The following is a 15,576-nucleotide window of genomic DNA, read 5'->3' as shown; positions in this document are numbered from 1 at the left end:
CATCTCATTACCAGTTTACATTCACATACATCACCTCAGTGCATTTTGCATACAGATTTTACAAAGGAAAAGGAAACCTGGAAACCGTACGGCTGTTCCTTCCTGGGATCGTTTTTAGATTGGCTCCTCCTCCTTCTTCCCCCCTGTTTGCTTCATAGATATTTGACATAGAACAGACATGAGACACTTGAGGAGTACAAAGTAAAGGCACAAAATGGCTCCAAAAAACAGAAAATATTATAGAAAAAATATAAAAATTATAACAAAAATGCACAAAATCACACCAAAAATAAAAACAGATGACAAAAAACACCCAAAATAACAGGAAAAAGACACAAAACAAAAGTACAAAAACAGGACTCACCACACAAAATGAAATCAAAAATACACAAGTTGACTCTAAAAAGACACAAAACAAGATTAAAAACACTGAGAAAACACGCAAAAGCACACAAAATGTTGACAAAAATATACAAACTCAACAAAAACACAAAATTACAAGAAAAACAACCAATAAATGACAAGTCGACTCTAAAAATACACAAAATAAGACACACAAACCTCCTCCGAGCTCCAAATCTCCTCTTTTCTAGATATTGTCACTTTTCTGGATCAGGATTGTGTTTTTTTTTTTTTTTTTGCCCTTTAGCGACTGCACCAAAAAAAAAAAAAAAGGCTAATTTAAATGTCAAGGTCAGGATTGTAAATCAACCGCAGGAAGACGGAGCCCTGTTGGTGCAAACCGTGTCCGGTGGGCGTGGCCGGACCCAGGAGACCCAGAGTTGGAACATGTGGAGTGTGGCGCGGCGGCGCTAATGAAGCACGATGTTAATGGTGGGAGACATTAAACCTGGCGCTCTGTGTTTTTTAAAAGCACCACCGATCCGTCTCCCTGTCAGGCTTTACTGCGACGAGGCCGAGTTCCCTTCATTAAGCCGCTCGGATGTGCTTTATGTGTCCGGGTTCATCCCAAGCACATCACATACATGTTATTAATCGTCTTCCTACGCCTTCGTCTGATTAACCTGGTGTGAATGTGGGCGTTTCATCCAAAACCAGCAAAGTTTAGTAACTCCTGAAGCGTAGCAGAAGCACCAAGGGATAAAAAACATTTTCTTAAGTCCAGCTACAAAAAAGTGCTTTGCCACAATGCAAGTGGGAATTCTGAAAAAGAATTGCCAACTCCTATGGCTGTATGTGTTTATTGTCAATAATCATTATTGTACACATTACCAAAAGCTTAAAAATTGTTTAGGCAGTATTCAGAGAAAATAAACAGGCTCTGATCACACTGAGCGAAAGCTGCTCATAGACGTTTGAGGGTAAAAGTTCTACTTGTGGAAGCAAAGTAAGGGATGAATACTGAGTATTCCCACGAAAGGTACAATTTTAGGAAAGAAGAATATTGTAGCAACATTTTAAGCTATAAATTGTGGCTGTAGCTGCAGGATTAAAGCCTTAACAGCAGTTCTCCTCAAAGTTCATGAGCAGCAGCTGTCACACTCTAACGGACCTAATCAAGCACTCTAAGGCTTTCAAAAACAGCCTCATTTGCATAAAACCTTAAATTACATTAAAAGTTAGAGAATTAGCGTTTTACAAATTAGACATTATCATTGTCATTAAGCAACAGAACATTTTGATCTTTGCATGGTGTAAATCAGGTGAGATTTGCATGCAGCATGACAAACAGTGTAACTTTAAAAATGTATTTAAATGTATTTTGTCAAAGTGCAATTTGCATAAAGTACATAGATCTGTAGATTAGAAAGTGGGCAACAGTTTACAGTTAAAGCATTGAACCTAGTATAGTAAAAGTTTAGCATCTTACAAATCTCATAGCAACATTGTCTCTAAGCAACAACATATTTTGACACTTTAATGATGTAGATTGGATCAGAATTAGCCGTGTAATAGCAAGTTAAAATATGTGCAGAATTAAAAGAAAAAGAATTCTGAATTTAAAAGTGACAAAAACCACAAAAAAATTATTTTTACAGTAAGATTAAACAAAAGGAATATACTTTGATTTCCTGACATGTTTCGACTGTCAACTGTCAGTCTTCTTCAGAGGTATCTGCAGATCCCTTTGATGTTTCCTTGAGGAATTTCCTAAAAAAACATTAACAACTTCTTCTTCTTCTTCTTCTTCTTCTTCTTCTTCTTCTTCTTCTTCTTCTTCTTCTTCTTCTTCTTCTTCTTCTTCTTCTTCTTCTTCTTCTTCTTCTTCTTCTTCTTCTTCTTCTTCTTCTTCTTCTTCTTCTTCTTTTCTGCAGTGACGGGGTTCCCGTACCCGGCCACAGGGGCCACCGTGGCCTACAGGGGGGCCCACTTAAGAGGAAGAGGACGGGCCGTTTACAACACGTTCCGCACGGCCCCGCCCCCTCCGCCCATCCCCGCCTACGGAGCGTGAGTATCACCAACGCCAACTGTTCCGCTTTGTAAAATAAGACAGGACAAGCTAACGTAAGATACGATGCGATATGACAAGACAAGAATAAAAAGGATGACATAAAAAGACAAAGGAAGACAGGACAAGCTAACATTAGCAAACACATGATAAGGCAAGTTAATATAAGACAAGACAAGACAAGAATAAAAAGGTTAAGACATAACAAGACATGTCAGGAAAACATACTATAAGACAGGACAAGCTAATGTAACATACAATACGGTATGACAAGACAAGCTAATGTATAATGTGACGGAGCAGCGCCGTCACTAACCGAGCAGCAGCGCACGCACACACACACACACACACAAACACGTCACACACACCGTATTCCTCCTCACATCATCATTTAACTAATCTCCTTCTTCCCCAACTGATGCTAGAGTCATCCAGGGGTGAACACTTGACTGTTCTAGGTTCACCTGCTGCACAAACATTCACACATTCACACACACACACACACACGGAAACTCTTACCGGTCACGTGACGTCTCTGAGCAGCTGACGGACAAAACGGGGCGGAGTTAACTAAGGGATTATGTAAGGCAGTAGCGCAGGGTGGGAGATCATGTGATCAGGGGTTATTTTGTCTTAATTGTTTTTACATTTATATGGGGATTAATTTAGGATGTGATTTGAAAAATGCATTTGTTTATTATAAAATCAGTTATCATTTGAAAAGGATGTGAATATTGTTTTTGTTTGTATTCCTTAATAATTGTTTTTGGTTTAATTTAAACCACACCCATGGGAGGGGCTAACCTGCTAAAAGCAGTGTAGGAAGCTGCATAGAGGGCAGTCTTTCTCTGGAGGTGCATGTGGAACAATGTACCTGGACATTTCTGAAAGCCTCTCAGCTGGAAGTAGAGCTGTTTTTTATTTTTCTCTTGATGTAAATATTTGTGTTCCACTGTAAATATTAAGCACCGGCACCATTTTTGGAAAAATAAATGAAAGTCGACTTGCCTTATGGATGGTCGTGGTTCTTCTTTTTGAACGAAAATCGAACCCCGCCACAATAAGACAAGTTTATTTAGGAGGAGATGCTACAAGACCAGAATAAAAAGGATAAGACATAAATAGACCGGTCAAGAAAACATGACAAAAAAATAATAAATGAATCCATTAACTGACAAAGGAAAACAGGACAAGCTAACATAAGAAAACATACGATAAGACAAGCTAACGCAAGAGGAGATTCAAGACAAGGATAAAAAGGACAAGACAATTTATGAAAACATGCAGAAAGACAAGACAAAAAAATATAGTAAAATGAAATAAAAGATTACCAGACAAAAGAAGACAAGACAAATTCAAACAAGATGAGACAGGACAAGCTAACATAAGACAAGATACAATATGACAAGCTAACGAAAGAGGAGGTACGACGAGACAAGAATAAAAAAGATTAGACGTAACAAGAACAGGACAAGCAAACGTGTACGATGAGACAAACTAACGCAAGAGGAGATTCAACAAGACAAGGATAAAACGGACAAGACAATTTGAGAAAACATGCAATAAGACAAGACAAATAATATATAAAAAATAATATAAAGGAGATTAATAACAATAAGATGAGACACGTGAAGAAAATATACAATAAGACTAGACAAAAAATAATAATAAACTAAGCTTTTAACTGATAAAACACTGAACCGTGTGTTGAAGTCTGAGACGAAGGATGTTTCACTTTCACTTTCTCGCGCTCCCTAAAAGCACTCGGTGTCGATTGGAAAAGTAATTTGTGTGACTTACGATTCGGGGCCCGTTGGGAGCCGTAAATATTTAATGAGTTAAATCAGCAGCGCTGGCTTTACATTATCAGAGCTGTACGGGAACGTTCCCAGAGCTGTGATTTCCCAGCTCATCATCTGACCCTGAAGCAGTCCCAGCACTTCACACTGGACATCAGATCAAAGAGTTCCCTTTCAAATTAAAGCTCACGCTCTTTACAGACTTATTAAGTTTAACACTGTTAAAGGTATCAGCACTAGATGTGAAAGTGTAAGATGAGACAAGCCAGATAAGACGGGAAACGATACAAAAAAACTGAATAAGAAACAATAAGGTCGGCTGTAGCGGAACATCCTGTTGTTTTTCAAATTAAGAGTGTGTTTTTTAACAATATTAACAAACTGTTTTGATCTTTACATTAGTTATTGGGTAGAAAACTAGTTTTTTGACTCACACATTGATTATTGATTCAAAGTTTTTGATGTCAGATGTTCTGGGAAGGCTGAATTTCAAAATAAAAGCCTCAACTGGCCTTCATTTATAGTGATTCAAGACAAGCTAACGTAAAATACGTAACAGAAAAAAGACAAGAACGAATTAGACAAAAAAAAAGACAATTAACAACATAATAAGACATTTCAAGAAAACATTCAATATGATGAGACAAAAAATAGTAAAATAAGATAGAACTGACAAAGTATGACAGGACAAGCTAACATAGGATAACATACAATAATAGACAAGCTAAGGTAAGTGGAGTTCCAACAACACAAGAACAAAAATGACGAGACGATTTAAGAAAACATGCAATGAGACAGGACAAATAATGTACAAAAATGTAACAAGAGATTAACTGACAAAAGAAGACAAGTTGAAACAAGACAAGTGAACGTAAGATAAGATGCGTTAAGACAGGGCAAGCTAACATAAGAGGGAATATGACAAGACAAGAAAAAAAGGCCAAGACATAATAATATGTCAAGAAAACATTCAATAAGACGAGACAAAGACTAATTAAATAAGATAGAACTGACAAATGAAGACAGGACTAGTTACAGCAAGACACGACAGGACAAGCTAACATAAGAAAACATTCAATGAGACAAGACAAGCTGACATGTACGATAAGACAAGCTAATGCAAGAGGAGGTTTAATAATATATTAAAATAAAAAAGAGATTGATAGTCAAAACAAGACAAGATAAGTTCAAACAAGACAAGATAAGACAAGACAAGCTAACGTAAGAGGAGATATGACAAGACAAGAATAAACAAAAAAACATACAATAACACAAGACAGATCATATTAAAATAAGCTCGAACTGACAAAGACGATGACAAGACAAGCTAATGTATAAGACGAGCTAACGTAAGAGGATATACGACAAGACAAGAATTAAAAAGAATAGATATGAAAAGATATGTCGAGAAAACATACAATAAGACAGGACAGAAAATAATAAAATAAGTTAGAACTGACAAAGCACGACAGGACATGTTGCAACAAGACAAAACAGGACAAGGTAACGTAAGATGAGATGTGATAAGACAAGAATTAAAAAAAGACAAGACATAATAAGACTTCATAATTAAAAAACAAAAAATTAAAAATAAAAGACAAATATTATTCTGTAATGAACTAATAACAGACGAAAGAAGACAGGACAAGTTCAAACACGAAACAAGCTGAGTTTAAAGATAAGACATTTGAAATCATGAAATCATTTTCCGTGGTTAAATGTTGGATTTTAGAAGCATTTGTTCACACAAACAATAAATGTGACCTCAGGATTTAAATGTTTACATATTTACTTGCTGCTTCTTTAATCCTTTGATTTTTGTCTCTGCATCGTCTTGTCCTTTAGCTTCAGATGATGATGCATTAAATCCCATCTTCTTCTTTGTCTTATCACAGCTGCAAATATTTACACACAAGCACTATTTCAATAATATTAGATATCAAGAAAAGAGCATTTTGACCACACAAAAAAAAAAATCAGTGTCAGACTTTTATTTTGAAGGAAAGCCTGCAAGAGCATCCAATGTAGAGAACATGGAAACTCACGCTGTGCCTCCTCCCACAGGGTGGTGTACCAGGACGGATTCTACGGTGCAGAGATCTATGTGAGTTCACTCTCTATGTTTCTTCCTCTTTTTAATGAAACACAAGCGAAGTAAACGAGAAATGAAACGCCCCAGAGACAGAAAGACCATCTCGATTAGCCGCGCGTCTTCACCGCAGAGAAACCTCAGGACAGAATCTAAAACCCCCTCAGGTCTGACCCGGGTCACCCCAGGTCAGGGAACCCTCCCACAGAGGGCTGTGCCACATAGAGATATATAATACATCCACATGTTCTCATATGCTGCAACAGCAGAGATAGGATACTCCTATTGTTGTTGTTTCTGTTTGTTTGTTTGTCTGTTTGTTTGTGTGCATTTTTATGTAATTTTACATTTTTTTGTGTCATTTTGTCTTTTTTTCAGTTTTTTGTGTATTTTTTATGTTAATGTGCATATTTTTCTGTCATTTTGTTTAGTTTTGAAATATTTTAGGGTTTTTTTGTGTTATTTTGTGCATTTTGTTTCTAGTTGGGATTATTTTGTTTTTATGATTTTATCATTGTTATTTTGTGTATTTTTCTGTCGTTCTGCATGTCATTTTAGATTTTAATTTCTGTTTTTAGTGTATTTTTTTTATTTTAATATTTTGCTGACTAGTTTTTTATTTATCTGTATAGTGCATTTTTCTTCGACATTTTTTTTTTTCTCGGTATATTTATTTATTTTTATTTATTTTCCTGAATTTCCTGAGTTATTTTCACAACCAGTTGTCCGTGTACATATGTATGTGGTGTATATATGAACTATACCGCATTAATTAGATGGATACAATTTTATTTCAAAGTTTATTTTGTGCTAAAATCTTAGTTTTTTATGCAAACGAACGGAGAGTATGTCTTTATGTGTAACAGTCACATACGACTCTTGTTAAATACTGAGAAAAGTAACGGCTGTCTGACCACACAGTGTTTTAGACTTTTTATAAGACTTTTTATAAGACTTATCATTGGGTTTACATTAAAGGATGTGGCTCTAGTTTGGTGTTTCCTGGTCTTTCTGAGGCTCTAATTTGGTGTTTCCTGGTCTTTGTGAGGCTCTAGTTTGGTGTTTCCTGGTCTTTGTGAGGCTCTAGTTTGGTGTTTCCTGGTCTTTGTTAGGCTCTAGTTTGGTGTTTCCTGGTCTTTGTGAGGCTCTAGTTTGGTGTTTCCTGGTCTTTGTTAGGCTCTAGTTTGGTGTTTCCTGGTCTTTGTTAGGCTCTAGTTTGGTGTTTCCTGGTCTTTGTGAGGCTCTAGTTTGGTGTTTCCTGGTCTTTGTGAGGCTCTAGTTTGGTGTTTACTGGTCTTTGTTAGGCTCTAGTTTGGTGTTTCCTGGTCTTTGTGAGGCTCTAGTTTGGTGTTTCCTGGTGATTCCTCCAAGGGCTTGGCTCAGAGACCCCTGTGCGTCCCGGGGGTCTGAGCCATGAGTCTCTGTGTGTGAGATAAGAGGAGCAGCAGATAAAGGGATTAGCCTTCCTTCTGGAGCGGCCCATGCAGGGTAGGGTGGCTCAAAAAAACCCTCCCTGGGTGAAATGGTGTTGCTTTTGGGGTGAAAAAGCTAGATTTTATTTCCGATTTAAAAAAAGAAAGAAACATGGCTCCTCAAATCTGACCATTGTTCATCAAATATGATAATATATATATATTCACAACGTTCATTTATTTCAGTTCCTTTTTAAGTTTATAAATGAGATGTTTAATGTACTGTATGTAAGATTTATTACCAACAATAAATGTGGGGATGAAAGTAACTATAGTAACTTTTACTTTGAATGTTTTTTAATTGAGCTACTTTTTACTTGTACTTGAGTATTTTATGTATGACTTACTTGTACTTGAATATAATTTCAATAAAGTAACAGTACTTCTACTTGAGTAGATATATCAGTACGCTTTACACCTCTGTGTATAGGTATATATATATATATATATATATATATATATATATATATATATAAGCTTCATTCTGATGAGATTTGACTCTTTTTTTCCTGCTGTAATCTTGTTCTAATCTCATGTTAATATCCGTTCCCATCATCCCACTCACACATCAGATGTATTTAAAAAGGTTTCATGTTGTATTTAAAGCCCAACAGGATAAAGTACAGTAGCTACAGATATAACACAGTAATGCAGTATTTGTATTCAGGCGTGCCTGGGGCTCCTCTTTCTGCTCTGGGACTGAAAGTGTTTCACGGAAACCTGCCGGCTGCTCTCTGACTGATGTTGTTTGTCTCCGGCACTGCTTCAGCCACCTCCGGCTCACTCCTGCACTACCCCTAGTCCCCCCCCCCCCCCCCCCGGCCCAGCTTCGCTACATCACTCATCAGCGCCATTAGCTTTGGCAGCGTCCACTGCGGCGGACTTACAGCGCGGTAGTGGTGGCGGGGTCTCAGGTGACCATCGGGAGAGCTGTGACTCTGTGTCTGATACCATCACTCAGTGGACACAAAGAGCAGCACGCTGACATGTCACTAGTAGCTTTTTAAATAGATGAGCTGCTAACGCTCACTGCACCAGTCATTACTCAGACTACAGACAGACAGACACAGGGGGCGCTGGCGAGTCAACACTTAAAACATCTGTTAACTTTCTCATTTGGATGAAAATTCAACATCTGTGGCACATATTAAGACCGATAGCCCTGACCTCACACATTATGAAATGTTCTGAAAGGGTTGTCCTCGGTTACCTCAACTGTCAGGTCTCGGATTTTCAGGATCCCCTCCAATTTGCCTATAGGAGTGGGGGTGGGGCTATTGGTGGGGGTGGACGATGCTATACTTTTCATGCTCCGCAGCATCTACAGCCACCTGGAGACTTCAGCCAGTTCTGGCAGGGTAATGTTTTTTATCTTTATTAGGCGGGGCTACCAGACTTAACACGCCCCCACTTTGTTCTTCTTCCTCTTCTTCCTCTTCTTTTTGTTGTGTACTCTAGTCATAATCACTACTCCTCTGTTATTCGTTAACGCTGAAATTTGGTAGCTATAATCTATAAATGTGTACGCATCAACGCTCAGAGCCCGATTTTTGATTTGGGGTCCAGGGGCCCCCAAAGAAGAAGAAAATATGAAAGTAAATTTCTCATTTATTTGCAAGTCAAATATTACGACGGTTGATGGTACCAAATCATTGGCACATACCAATACCAATATATAAATGGGGTCCATTACCCCATATGTATCACGGGGCGCCAGGGGGCCCCATTTTTCTAATGACTAGTCCTGTGTTAGTTCTTGTTAGATTGGAATACAGTTTTGTTTGAATACTCTATGAATGAATATGATGAGACGCTCGGAGCCCTTTTTTTGAAATGGGGCCCGGGGGCCCACCTCCCTATTTCCGGTAATTTCCAAATTTATGGGAACATAGTTATGTGATATATTGTTTCAAAGCTAATTCAATGTAGATTATAATTATACCTCGCACAATTTGATTAGGGGCCCGGGGGGCCCACTTCCCTATTTTTGGCAATTTCCATTAAAGTTGTTTTCTTATTTATTTGTGAGTCAAATATTACGAGAATTGGTGGTACTGAATTATTGACACATACCAATATATGAATGGGGCCCGTTACTCCGTATGTGCCAGGGGGCCCCCGGGAGCCCCTTTTTTCAAATGACTACTCTGTTTAATGCTCATTGAATCAGGCTATAATCTGACATGGATATTCTATGAGCGGATGTCTAGAGAACTCTTTTTATTCGATGGAACCGAGTCATTTGACTGAATTCTCGGGAACGTGGTTTGTGCTATTCGGCGCGGAAACGTTCCGCGCCGAATAGCCGCCGTAGTTCATCCGAACTTGTTCTAGTGCTTTTAACCAAGGTTGGGGTCAATTATATTTTTCAGCTATACAGTACATACATAACCTAATAAAAGTTAACCTTTCTCTTGTGTTAGCTTTCTGTTAACGTTTCTTATGACAACGGGTCCTAAATTAGTTGTAAAATACACTAAAAACAATTAATTACCATCTAATTTATTTCCTATCTATTGGTTACCTTGTTAGGCTTCCTGATCAATGAAAATATGGGTTTTAATAGAATTTTCATGACAATTACAATTATAAAATCAATTATCTAAACTCAATTACAATTTAATTACGATTTCAACAGCAACAGATTTTACACAGTTACTACTACAATTGTAATTATGCCATAATTGTAATTAATTATCAATTATGCGATTATAATTGAACCCAACTTTGTTTTTAACACGATTCAACCCCATATTTTAGCCAATAAGTTATTGAATTTTAAATTACACAACGCGACCATTGCTTAGGTTTTAAACTATCTCAGTTTGTCAGAGTCCAGAACAAACAGTCTGACATTATTTTAACAAGAACTGGAGCTCCATCGGGGACAGTTTTATCACCGCTTTTATTTTTTTTTATTCCTCTGATTTTAGACATGGTGGAATGTCTTTCCAACACCCAGCAGTTCTCTGATGCCACTGCCCTGGTTGGTTTTATTCATCACTGCAATGATTCCGCCCACAAAACAGGGATTGATACATTTGTCCAATGGTGTGACGACGACTAAGAAAGACAAAAGAACAAATCATTGACTTTGGAATTAAAGACAGAGGATGTTTGGCATGTGACCATTATTCAGTCATACAAGTATCTCAGTGTTCACATTGACCACAAACTGAACCGGACAAAAAACAAAGTCTTAAAAGAGTTTTTTCTAGGATTGACTAAGATACTGTTACTGAAACTCTTCCCCGGTCCCGGTTGCTAGGCTAATGAACAAACGAGTTTAATCTTTGTAGTGAATCAGGAATCCCTCGTCTCTAATAATCTGAATCGTCTGAGAACATTCAGGACTCAAAGGATCCAGGTCACCAACCCAGAACTTTGGGAACTTTTTCAAGAAACCATGAGGAATCAAGCGATCTGGAAATAGAACCAAATGACTCAAGAGACTAAAATTAACTGAATCACATTCATCCGATTTTACAAAAATAACTTGAATTTAGACTATCAGCAATCAATCAAAGGCTGGTTTAGGACTGGTTGTTAGTACACTGGTCCCTTTAAAATGTTGCTGTAAGAAGTGACTCATTAAGTCATTGAATCATTTCTTTGAATCAGAAAAGCAGAGGAACAAGGTTTTTATCTTATTAAAATTTTTGTTAAGCTGCAATAAATCTGCGCCCTGCGTTTGTCGCGCCACGGAAAAAAAGTGTGTCATTAACCAGCCAGCGGAGTTTGAATGATTAAAAGAATCATCAAGTACATCAAATTAAGTCTGCGAGTCCTGAATTAATCAGCAGGGCCTCGCTGCCCTGGGACGACGGGGGCGTGTCGCTAACGATGATGAAATGAAAGTGAAAGTGCAGCTTCTCAAATGTCAACAATCAGCGGCTAATTAAGTGGATTAGCAGGCCGGGTTAGCATCTAGAAAGGAAACACACACACACACACACAGAGGAAAAGGTGTTTTTCCACTTCCACACTCCACACACGCAGCTTTTCACATCAGGGATGATATGTTCACTCGAGCGACAGAGATAGTTAACACAAGCTAGCATGTAGCAGAGATAGCTAACACAATCTAGCATGTTACAGATATAGCCAACGCAAGCTAGTATGTAGCAAAGATAGCGAAGACAAGCTAGCATGTAGCAGATATAGCCAACACAAGCTAGTATGTAGCAAAGATAGCGAAGACAAGCTAGCATGTAGCAGAGATACTTCACATTAGCTAGCATGTAGGAGAGATTGCAAACACAAGTTAGCATATAGCAAAGATAGCTCACACAAGCTAGCATGTAGCAGAGATTGCAAACACAAACTAGCATGTAGCAGAGATAGCTAACACAAGCTAGCATCTAGCAGGTATAGCCAACCCAAGCTAGTATGAGGCAGAGATAGCTAACACAAGCTGGCATGTAGCAGATATATATTTTACATAAGCTAGCATTTAGCAGAGATAACTAACACAATATAGCATGTAGCAGAGATAGCAAACACAAACTAGCATGTAGCAGAGATAGCTAACACAAGCTAGCATGTAGCAGGTATAGCCAACACAAGCTAGTATGTAGCAGGGATAGCTAACACAAGCTAGCATGTAGCAGATATATATTTTACATAAGCTAGCATGTAGCAGAGTTAGCTGACATAAGCTAGCATGTTGCAGATATAGCTCACACAAGCTAGCATGTAGCAAACAGTTCATACAAGCTAGCATGTAGCAGAGATAGTAAACACAAGCTAGCATGTAGCTGAGATAGCTAACACAAGCTAGCATGTAGCAGGTATAGCCAACACAAGCTAGTATGTAGCAGAGATAGCTAACACAAGCTAGCATGTAGCAGATATATATTTTACTTAAGCTAGTATGTAGCAGAGATAGCTAACACAAGCTAGCATGTAGCAGATATATATTTTACATAAGCTAGTATGTAGCAGAGATAGTAAACACAAGCTAGCATGTAGCAGTGTTAGGTAACACAAGCTAGCATGTAGCAGCTTGATGTAATGAGGAGGATGTTTTGTGTTTGTTTACTCGACCACTCAGCGTTGACAGACACAGATATCTATGATGATGATGATTTTCTCATCGTTGTTCTCCATGTGTAGCAGACGTTAGCTTTGGCTTCAGATCTGCTAACTCTTTTAAGCTAGAGCGCTAATTCCTGCCACGCTTCATAGGAAACATTGTCGATTTCCTGCCCCACTGCCATTGTGTTCTTTAACGTGATGGATGTGATTGTGCTCCTGTTTTTCTTATTGACAAAAAGGTAACGGAGTGGAAAGACCTTCATCATTCAACCCCATGTTAAAGGAAAATGAGGAAGAATTCAGTCCTGTTGCTATGCTGTTCATACAGCACAGCTAACATTAATCATGCTTTAATCTCGAGATATTATGACTTTAATCTTGAAATATTATGACTTTAATCTCGCGATAATACGACTTTAATGTCAAAATATTACAATTTCAATCTCGAGATATTACGACTTAAATCTCGAAATATTACAACTTTAATCTTGAAGTATTATGACTTTATTCTCTTCTCAAAGTTAAAGTAACCATCTGAAGACAGATATTCATGACATTTTGTTGTTGTTGTTGGTGGTGTTTTTAATGTCTTCTCCATTGTTTTATCTTGTTTAATTCAATGTGCTGAGGTTAATATTGTTGCTAGAATTGATGTCGCAAACAGGATGAAGCGAAACATCAGCATGTTTGGATGTAAAGAGGCTAAATTGTGGAGTTTGTTTCCCGAAATGGAAACACTGGTTTATTTCCTCCAACGTGAACCGAGCCTGGCCAAATGTAAAGTGACTGCGGTAACAAGTCGGACCATTATATCAGCGCGTAGCTAGCATGTGCTAATACATATGCATGCGTGCAGGAACGGGGCAAGCGCGCACACACACACACACACACAGTTGCACTCGACACAATAACAAATGTGCTGCAGTGGCGTGTGTGTGCAGCCTTTGACAACGTGGGAGAATGATTTATTGGGGGGTGTTTGTTGAGGCTGTTGCTGTAATCAGCGCGGTCGGTCGCTCCCGTCCCGCAGGAAGTCATCTGCCTCGAGTGCTCGCGGCTTGTCCGTCCCCACGGAGAGGCTTCCGGGGGATGGACGAACCAACGGCGCTACCCATGGGCCCGGCCTCTGACCTGATTGCTGCTTTCAGGGGGTGCTCCCCCCCCCCCCGGAGTTTAAAAATAAATGAAAACATGCATTATTAAGAGGCACCTACTACAGTATGTGGCGTTTGGACACAGACGAGCACACAATCCACTGGCACTAATAGAAAAAACAGTGGGAGAAGAGCTTCATTTTTCAAAGAGAGTAATAGCACCACTCCCTAATTCTCTGCCAAATAAATGCAGCGCTACCGACGACGCCCCCAACGGGTCCCGCCGTCGTCCGCCGTCTTATTTCATTTGTGAGCCAGGGGGTCGCATAGAAGAAAGAAAGAAAGAAAGAAAGAAAGAAAGAAAGAAAGAAAGAAAGAAAGAAAGAAAGAAAGAAAGAAATGCAGCAGCAGCAACAGATTCTCCTCAATTTAAAAAAAAGCGGCGAAATGTGGGGAGTCGACTCACGTGGCGTCCGCACTGACACCATACATCAAACAGCACCCCCTGGTGTCCCCGTGGGCATCTGCAGCCACGCACTGCGCACTGACATTTAACCATTAAGGCAATTTCCGTGTGTGTGTGTGTGTGTGTGCGTGTGTGCATGTGCGTGTGCGTGTGCATGCGTGTGTGTGTGCGTGTGCGTGTGCATGCGTGTGTGTGTGCGTGTGCGTGTGTGTGTTGTAACCTTTGCCTGTGCAGGTTGTGCTTAATCATTGATTACGACTGTGGTGTGATTTTTTACAGGGAGGCTATGCAGCATACAGATTTGCCCAGCCCGCCACCACCGCGGCCTACAGTGACAGGTGAGAGAATCCACCTCTTATCCTCTAGTGTGTTTTACACTCATTGTTTGTTGTTTATCAGACATTTTGTATATTTTTACAGGAGTTTGTAGTCATTTTGTGTATTTTTGTGGTATTTTTATGTAGCTTTGTAGGTTTTTTGAGTCATTTATGTTTATTTTGGTAACTGTGCATATTGTTCTGTTATTGTGGAGGAGTTTTTCGTGTTTTGTGAGTAATCTTTTGTGTTTTTGCTGTCATTGTGTGTGTTAATGTTGGCCCCCGCACCACCACTTTCCCATGTGTGCAGTAGGCTTTCCTCTGAATCCATCCGTCCTGTCAGAGTCTCGGTCTTGAAAGTGATGAATCCAAAAATGTGGATAAAATCTGACTCTTGATTCACTTTATTGAGTTTGTGCAGGAACAATAGATGAAAGATTGGAGCTGTGAACAAGTTTTGTTCTCTCCTTGTACCTCATATTTCTACTCGTGGGGCTTTTCGGGGGCTTCTGCGTTGATCGGGAGGCTCCAGCCTTGCAAAGCAATTTCAAAGGCACTCCGTTATTGACAAAAATTCTTGAGCAGCTCCTGTGTTAAGCCGCTGCTTTGCAGCAAAACAGAAAGAAATCCTTTTTGCAGAGCGGCGCCCGCTGCATTTTTCACTGTCAGCAGCCGGCAGAGGAAACAGAATGTAAAGCTGATAAAACAGAAAAATGAAAAGAGCGTCCGCGGCATGTACGACAAGCTATCTGTGCGAGTCCCAACCGCTCCTGAAGGCAACAAGTGCCGATCCTCAGGCTGCGAGTCGCAAACAGACAGATTCACGGGACCTTTTTAAATTGATGCATTGGCAGGAGGGAGTTTCCCTTTGTAACACACACACGCACACACA

General features: G+C 39.2%; 1 protein-coding gene across 9 annotated transcripts in view; it reads left to right on the top strand.

The window, feature by feature from the left end:
- Window positions 1–15,576, top strand: part of rbfox3b (RNA binding fox-1 homolog 3b) — a 620,267-nt gene that overhangs the window by 579,164 nt on the left and 25,527 nt on the right. For all 9 annotated transcript variants that reach the window (XM_028454740.1, XM_028454741.1, XM_028454737.1 and 6 more), the window contains 3 exons: window positions 2,277–2,409; window positions 6,274–6,313; window positions 14,647–14,705. In XM_028454740.1, the coding sequence (XP_028310541.1) occupies window positions 2,277–2,409; window positions 6,274–6,313; window positions 14,647–14,705 (232 nt within the window). The remainder of the gene's footprint in view (window positions 1–2,276; window positions 2,410–6,273; window positions 6,314–14,646; window positions 14,706–15,576) is intronic.

This window comes from Gouania willdenowi, chromosome 8 (genome assembly GCF_900634775.1).
Source record: "Gouania willdenowi chromosome 8, fGouWil2.1, whole genome shotgun sequence".
NCBI lineage: Eukaryota > Metazoa > Chordata > Actinopteri > Blenniiformes > Gobiesocidae > Gouania > Gouania willdenowi.
This window is presented reverse-complemented; position numbering and strand designations above follow the sequence as displayed.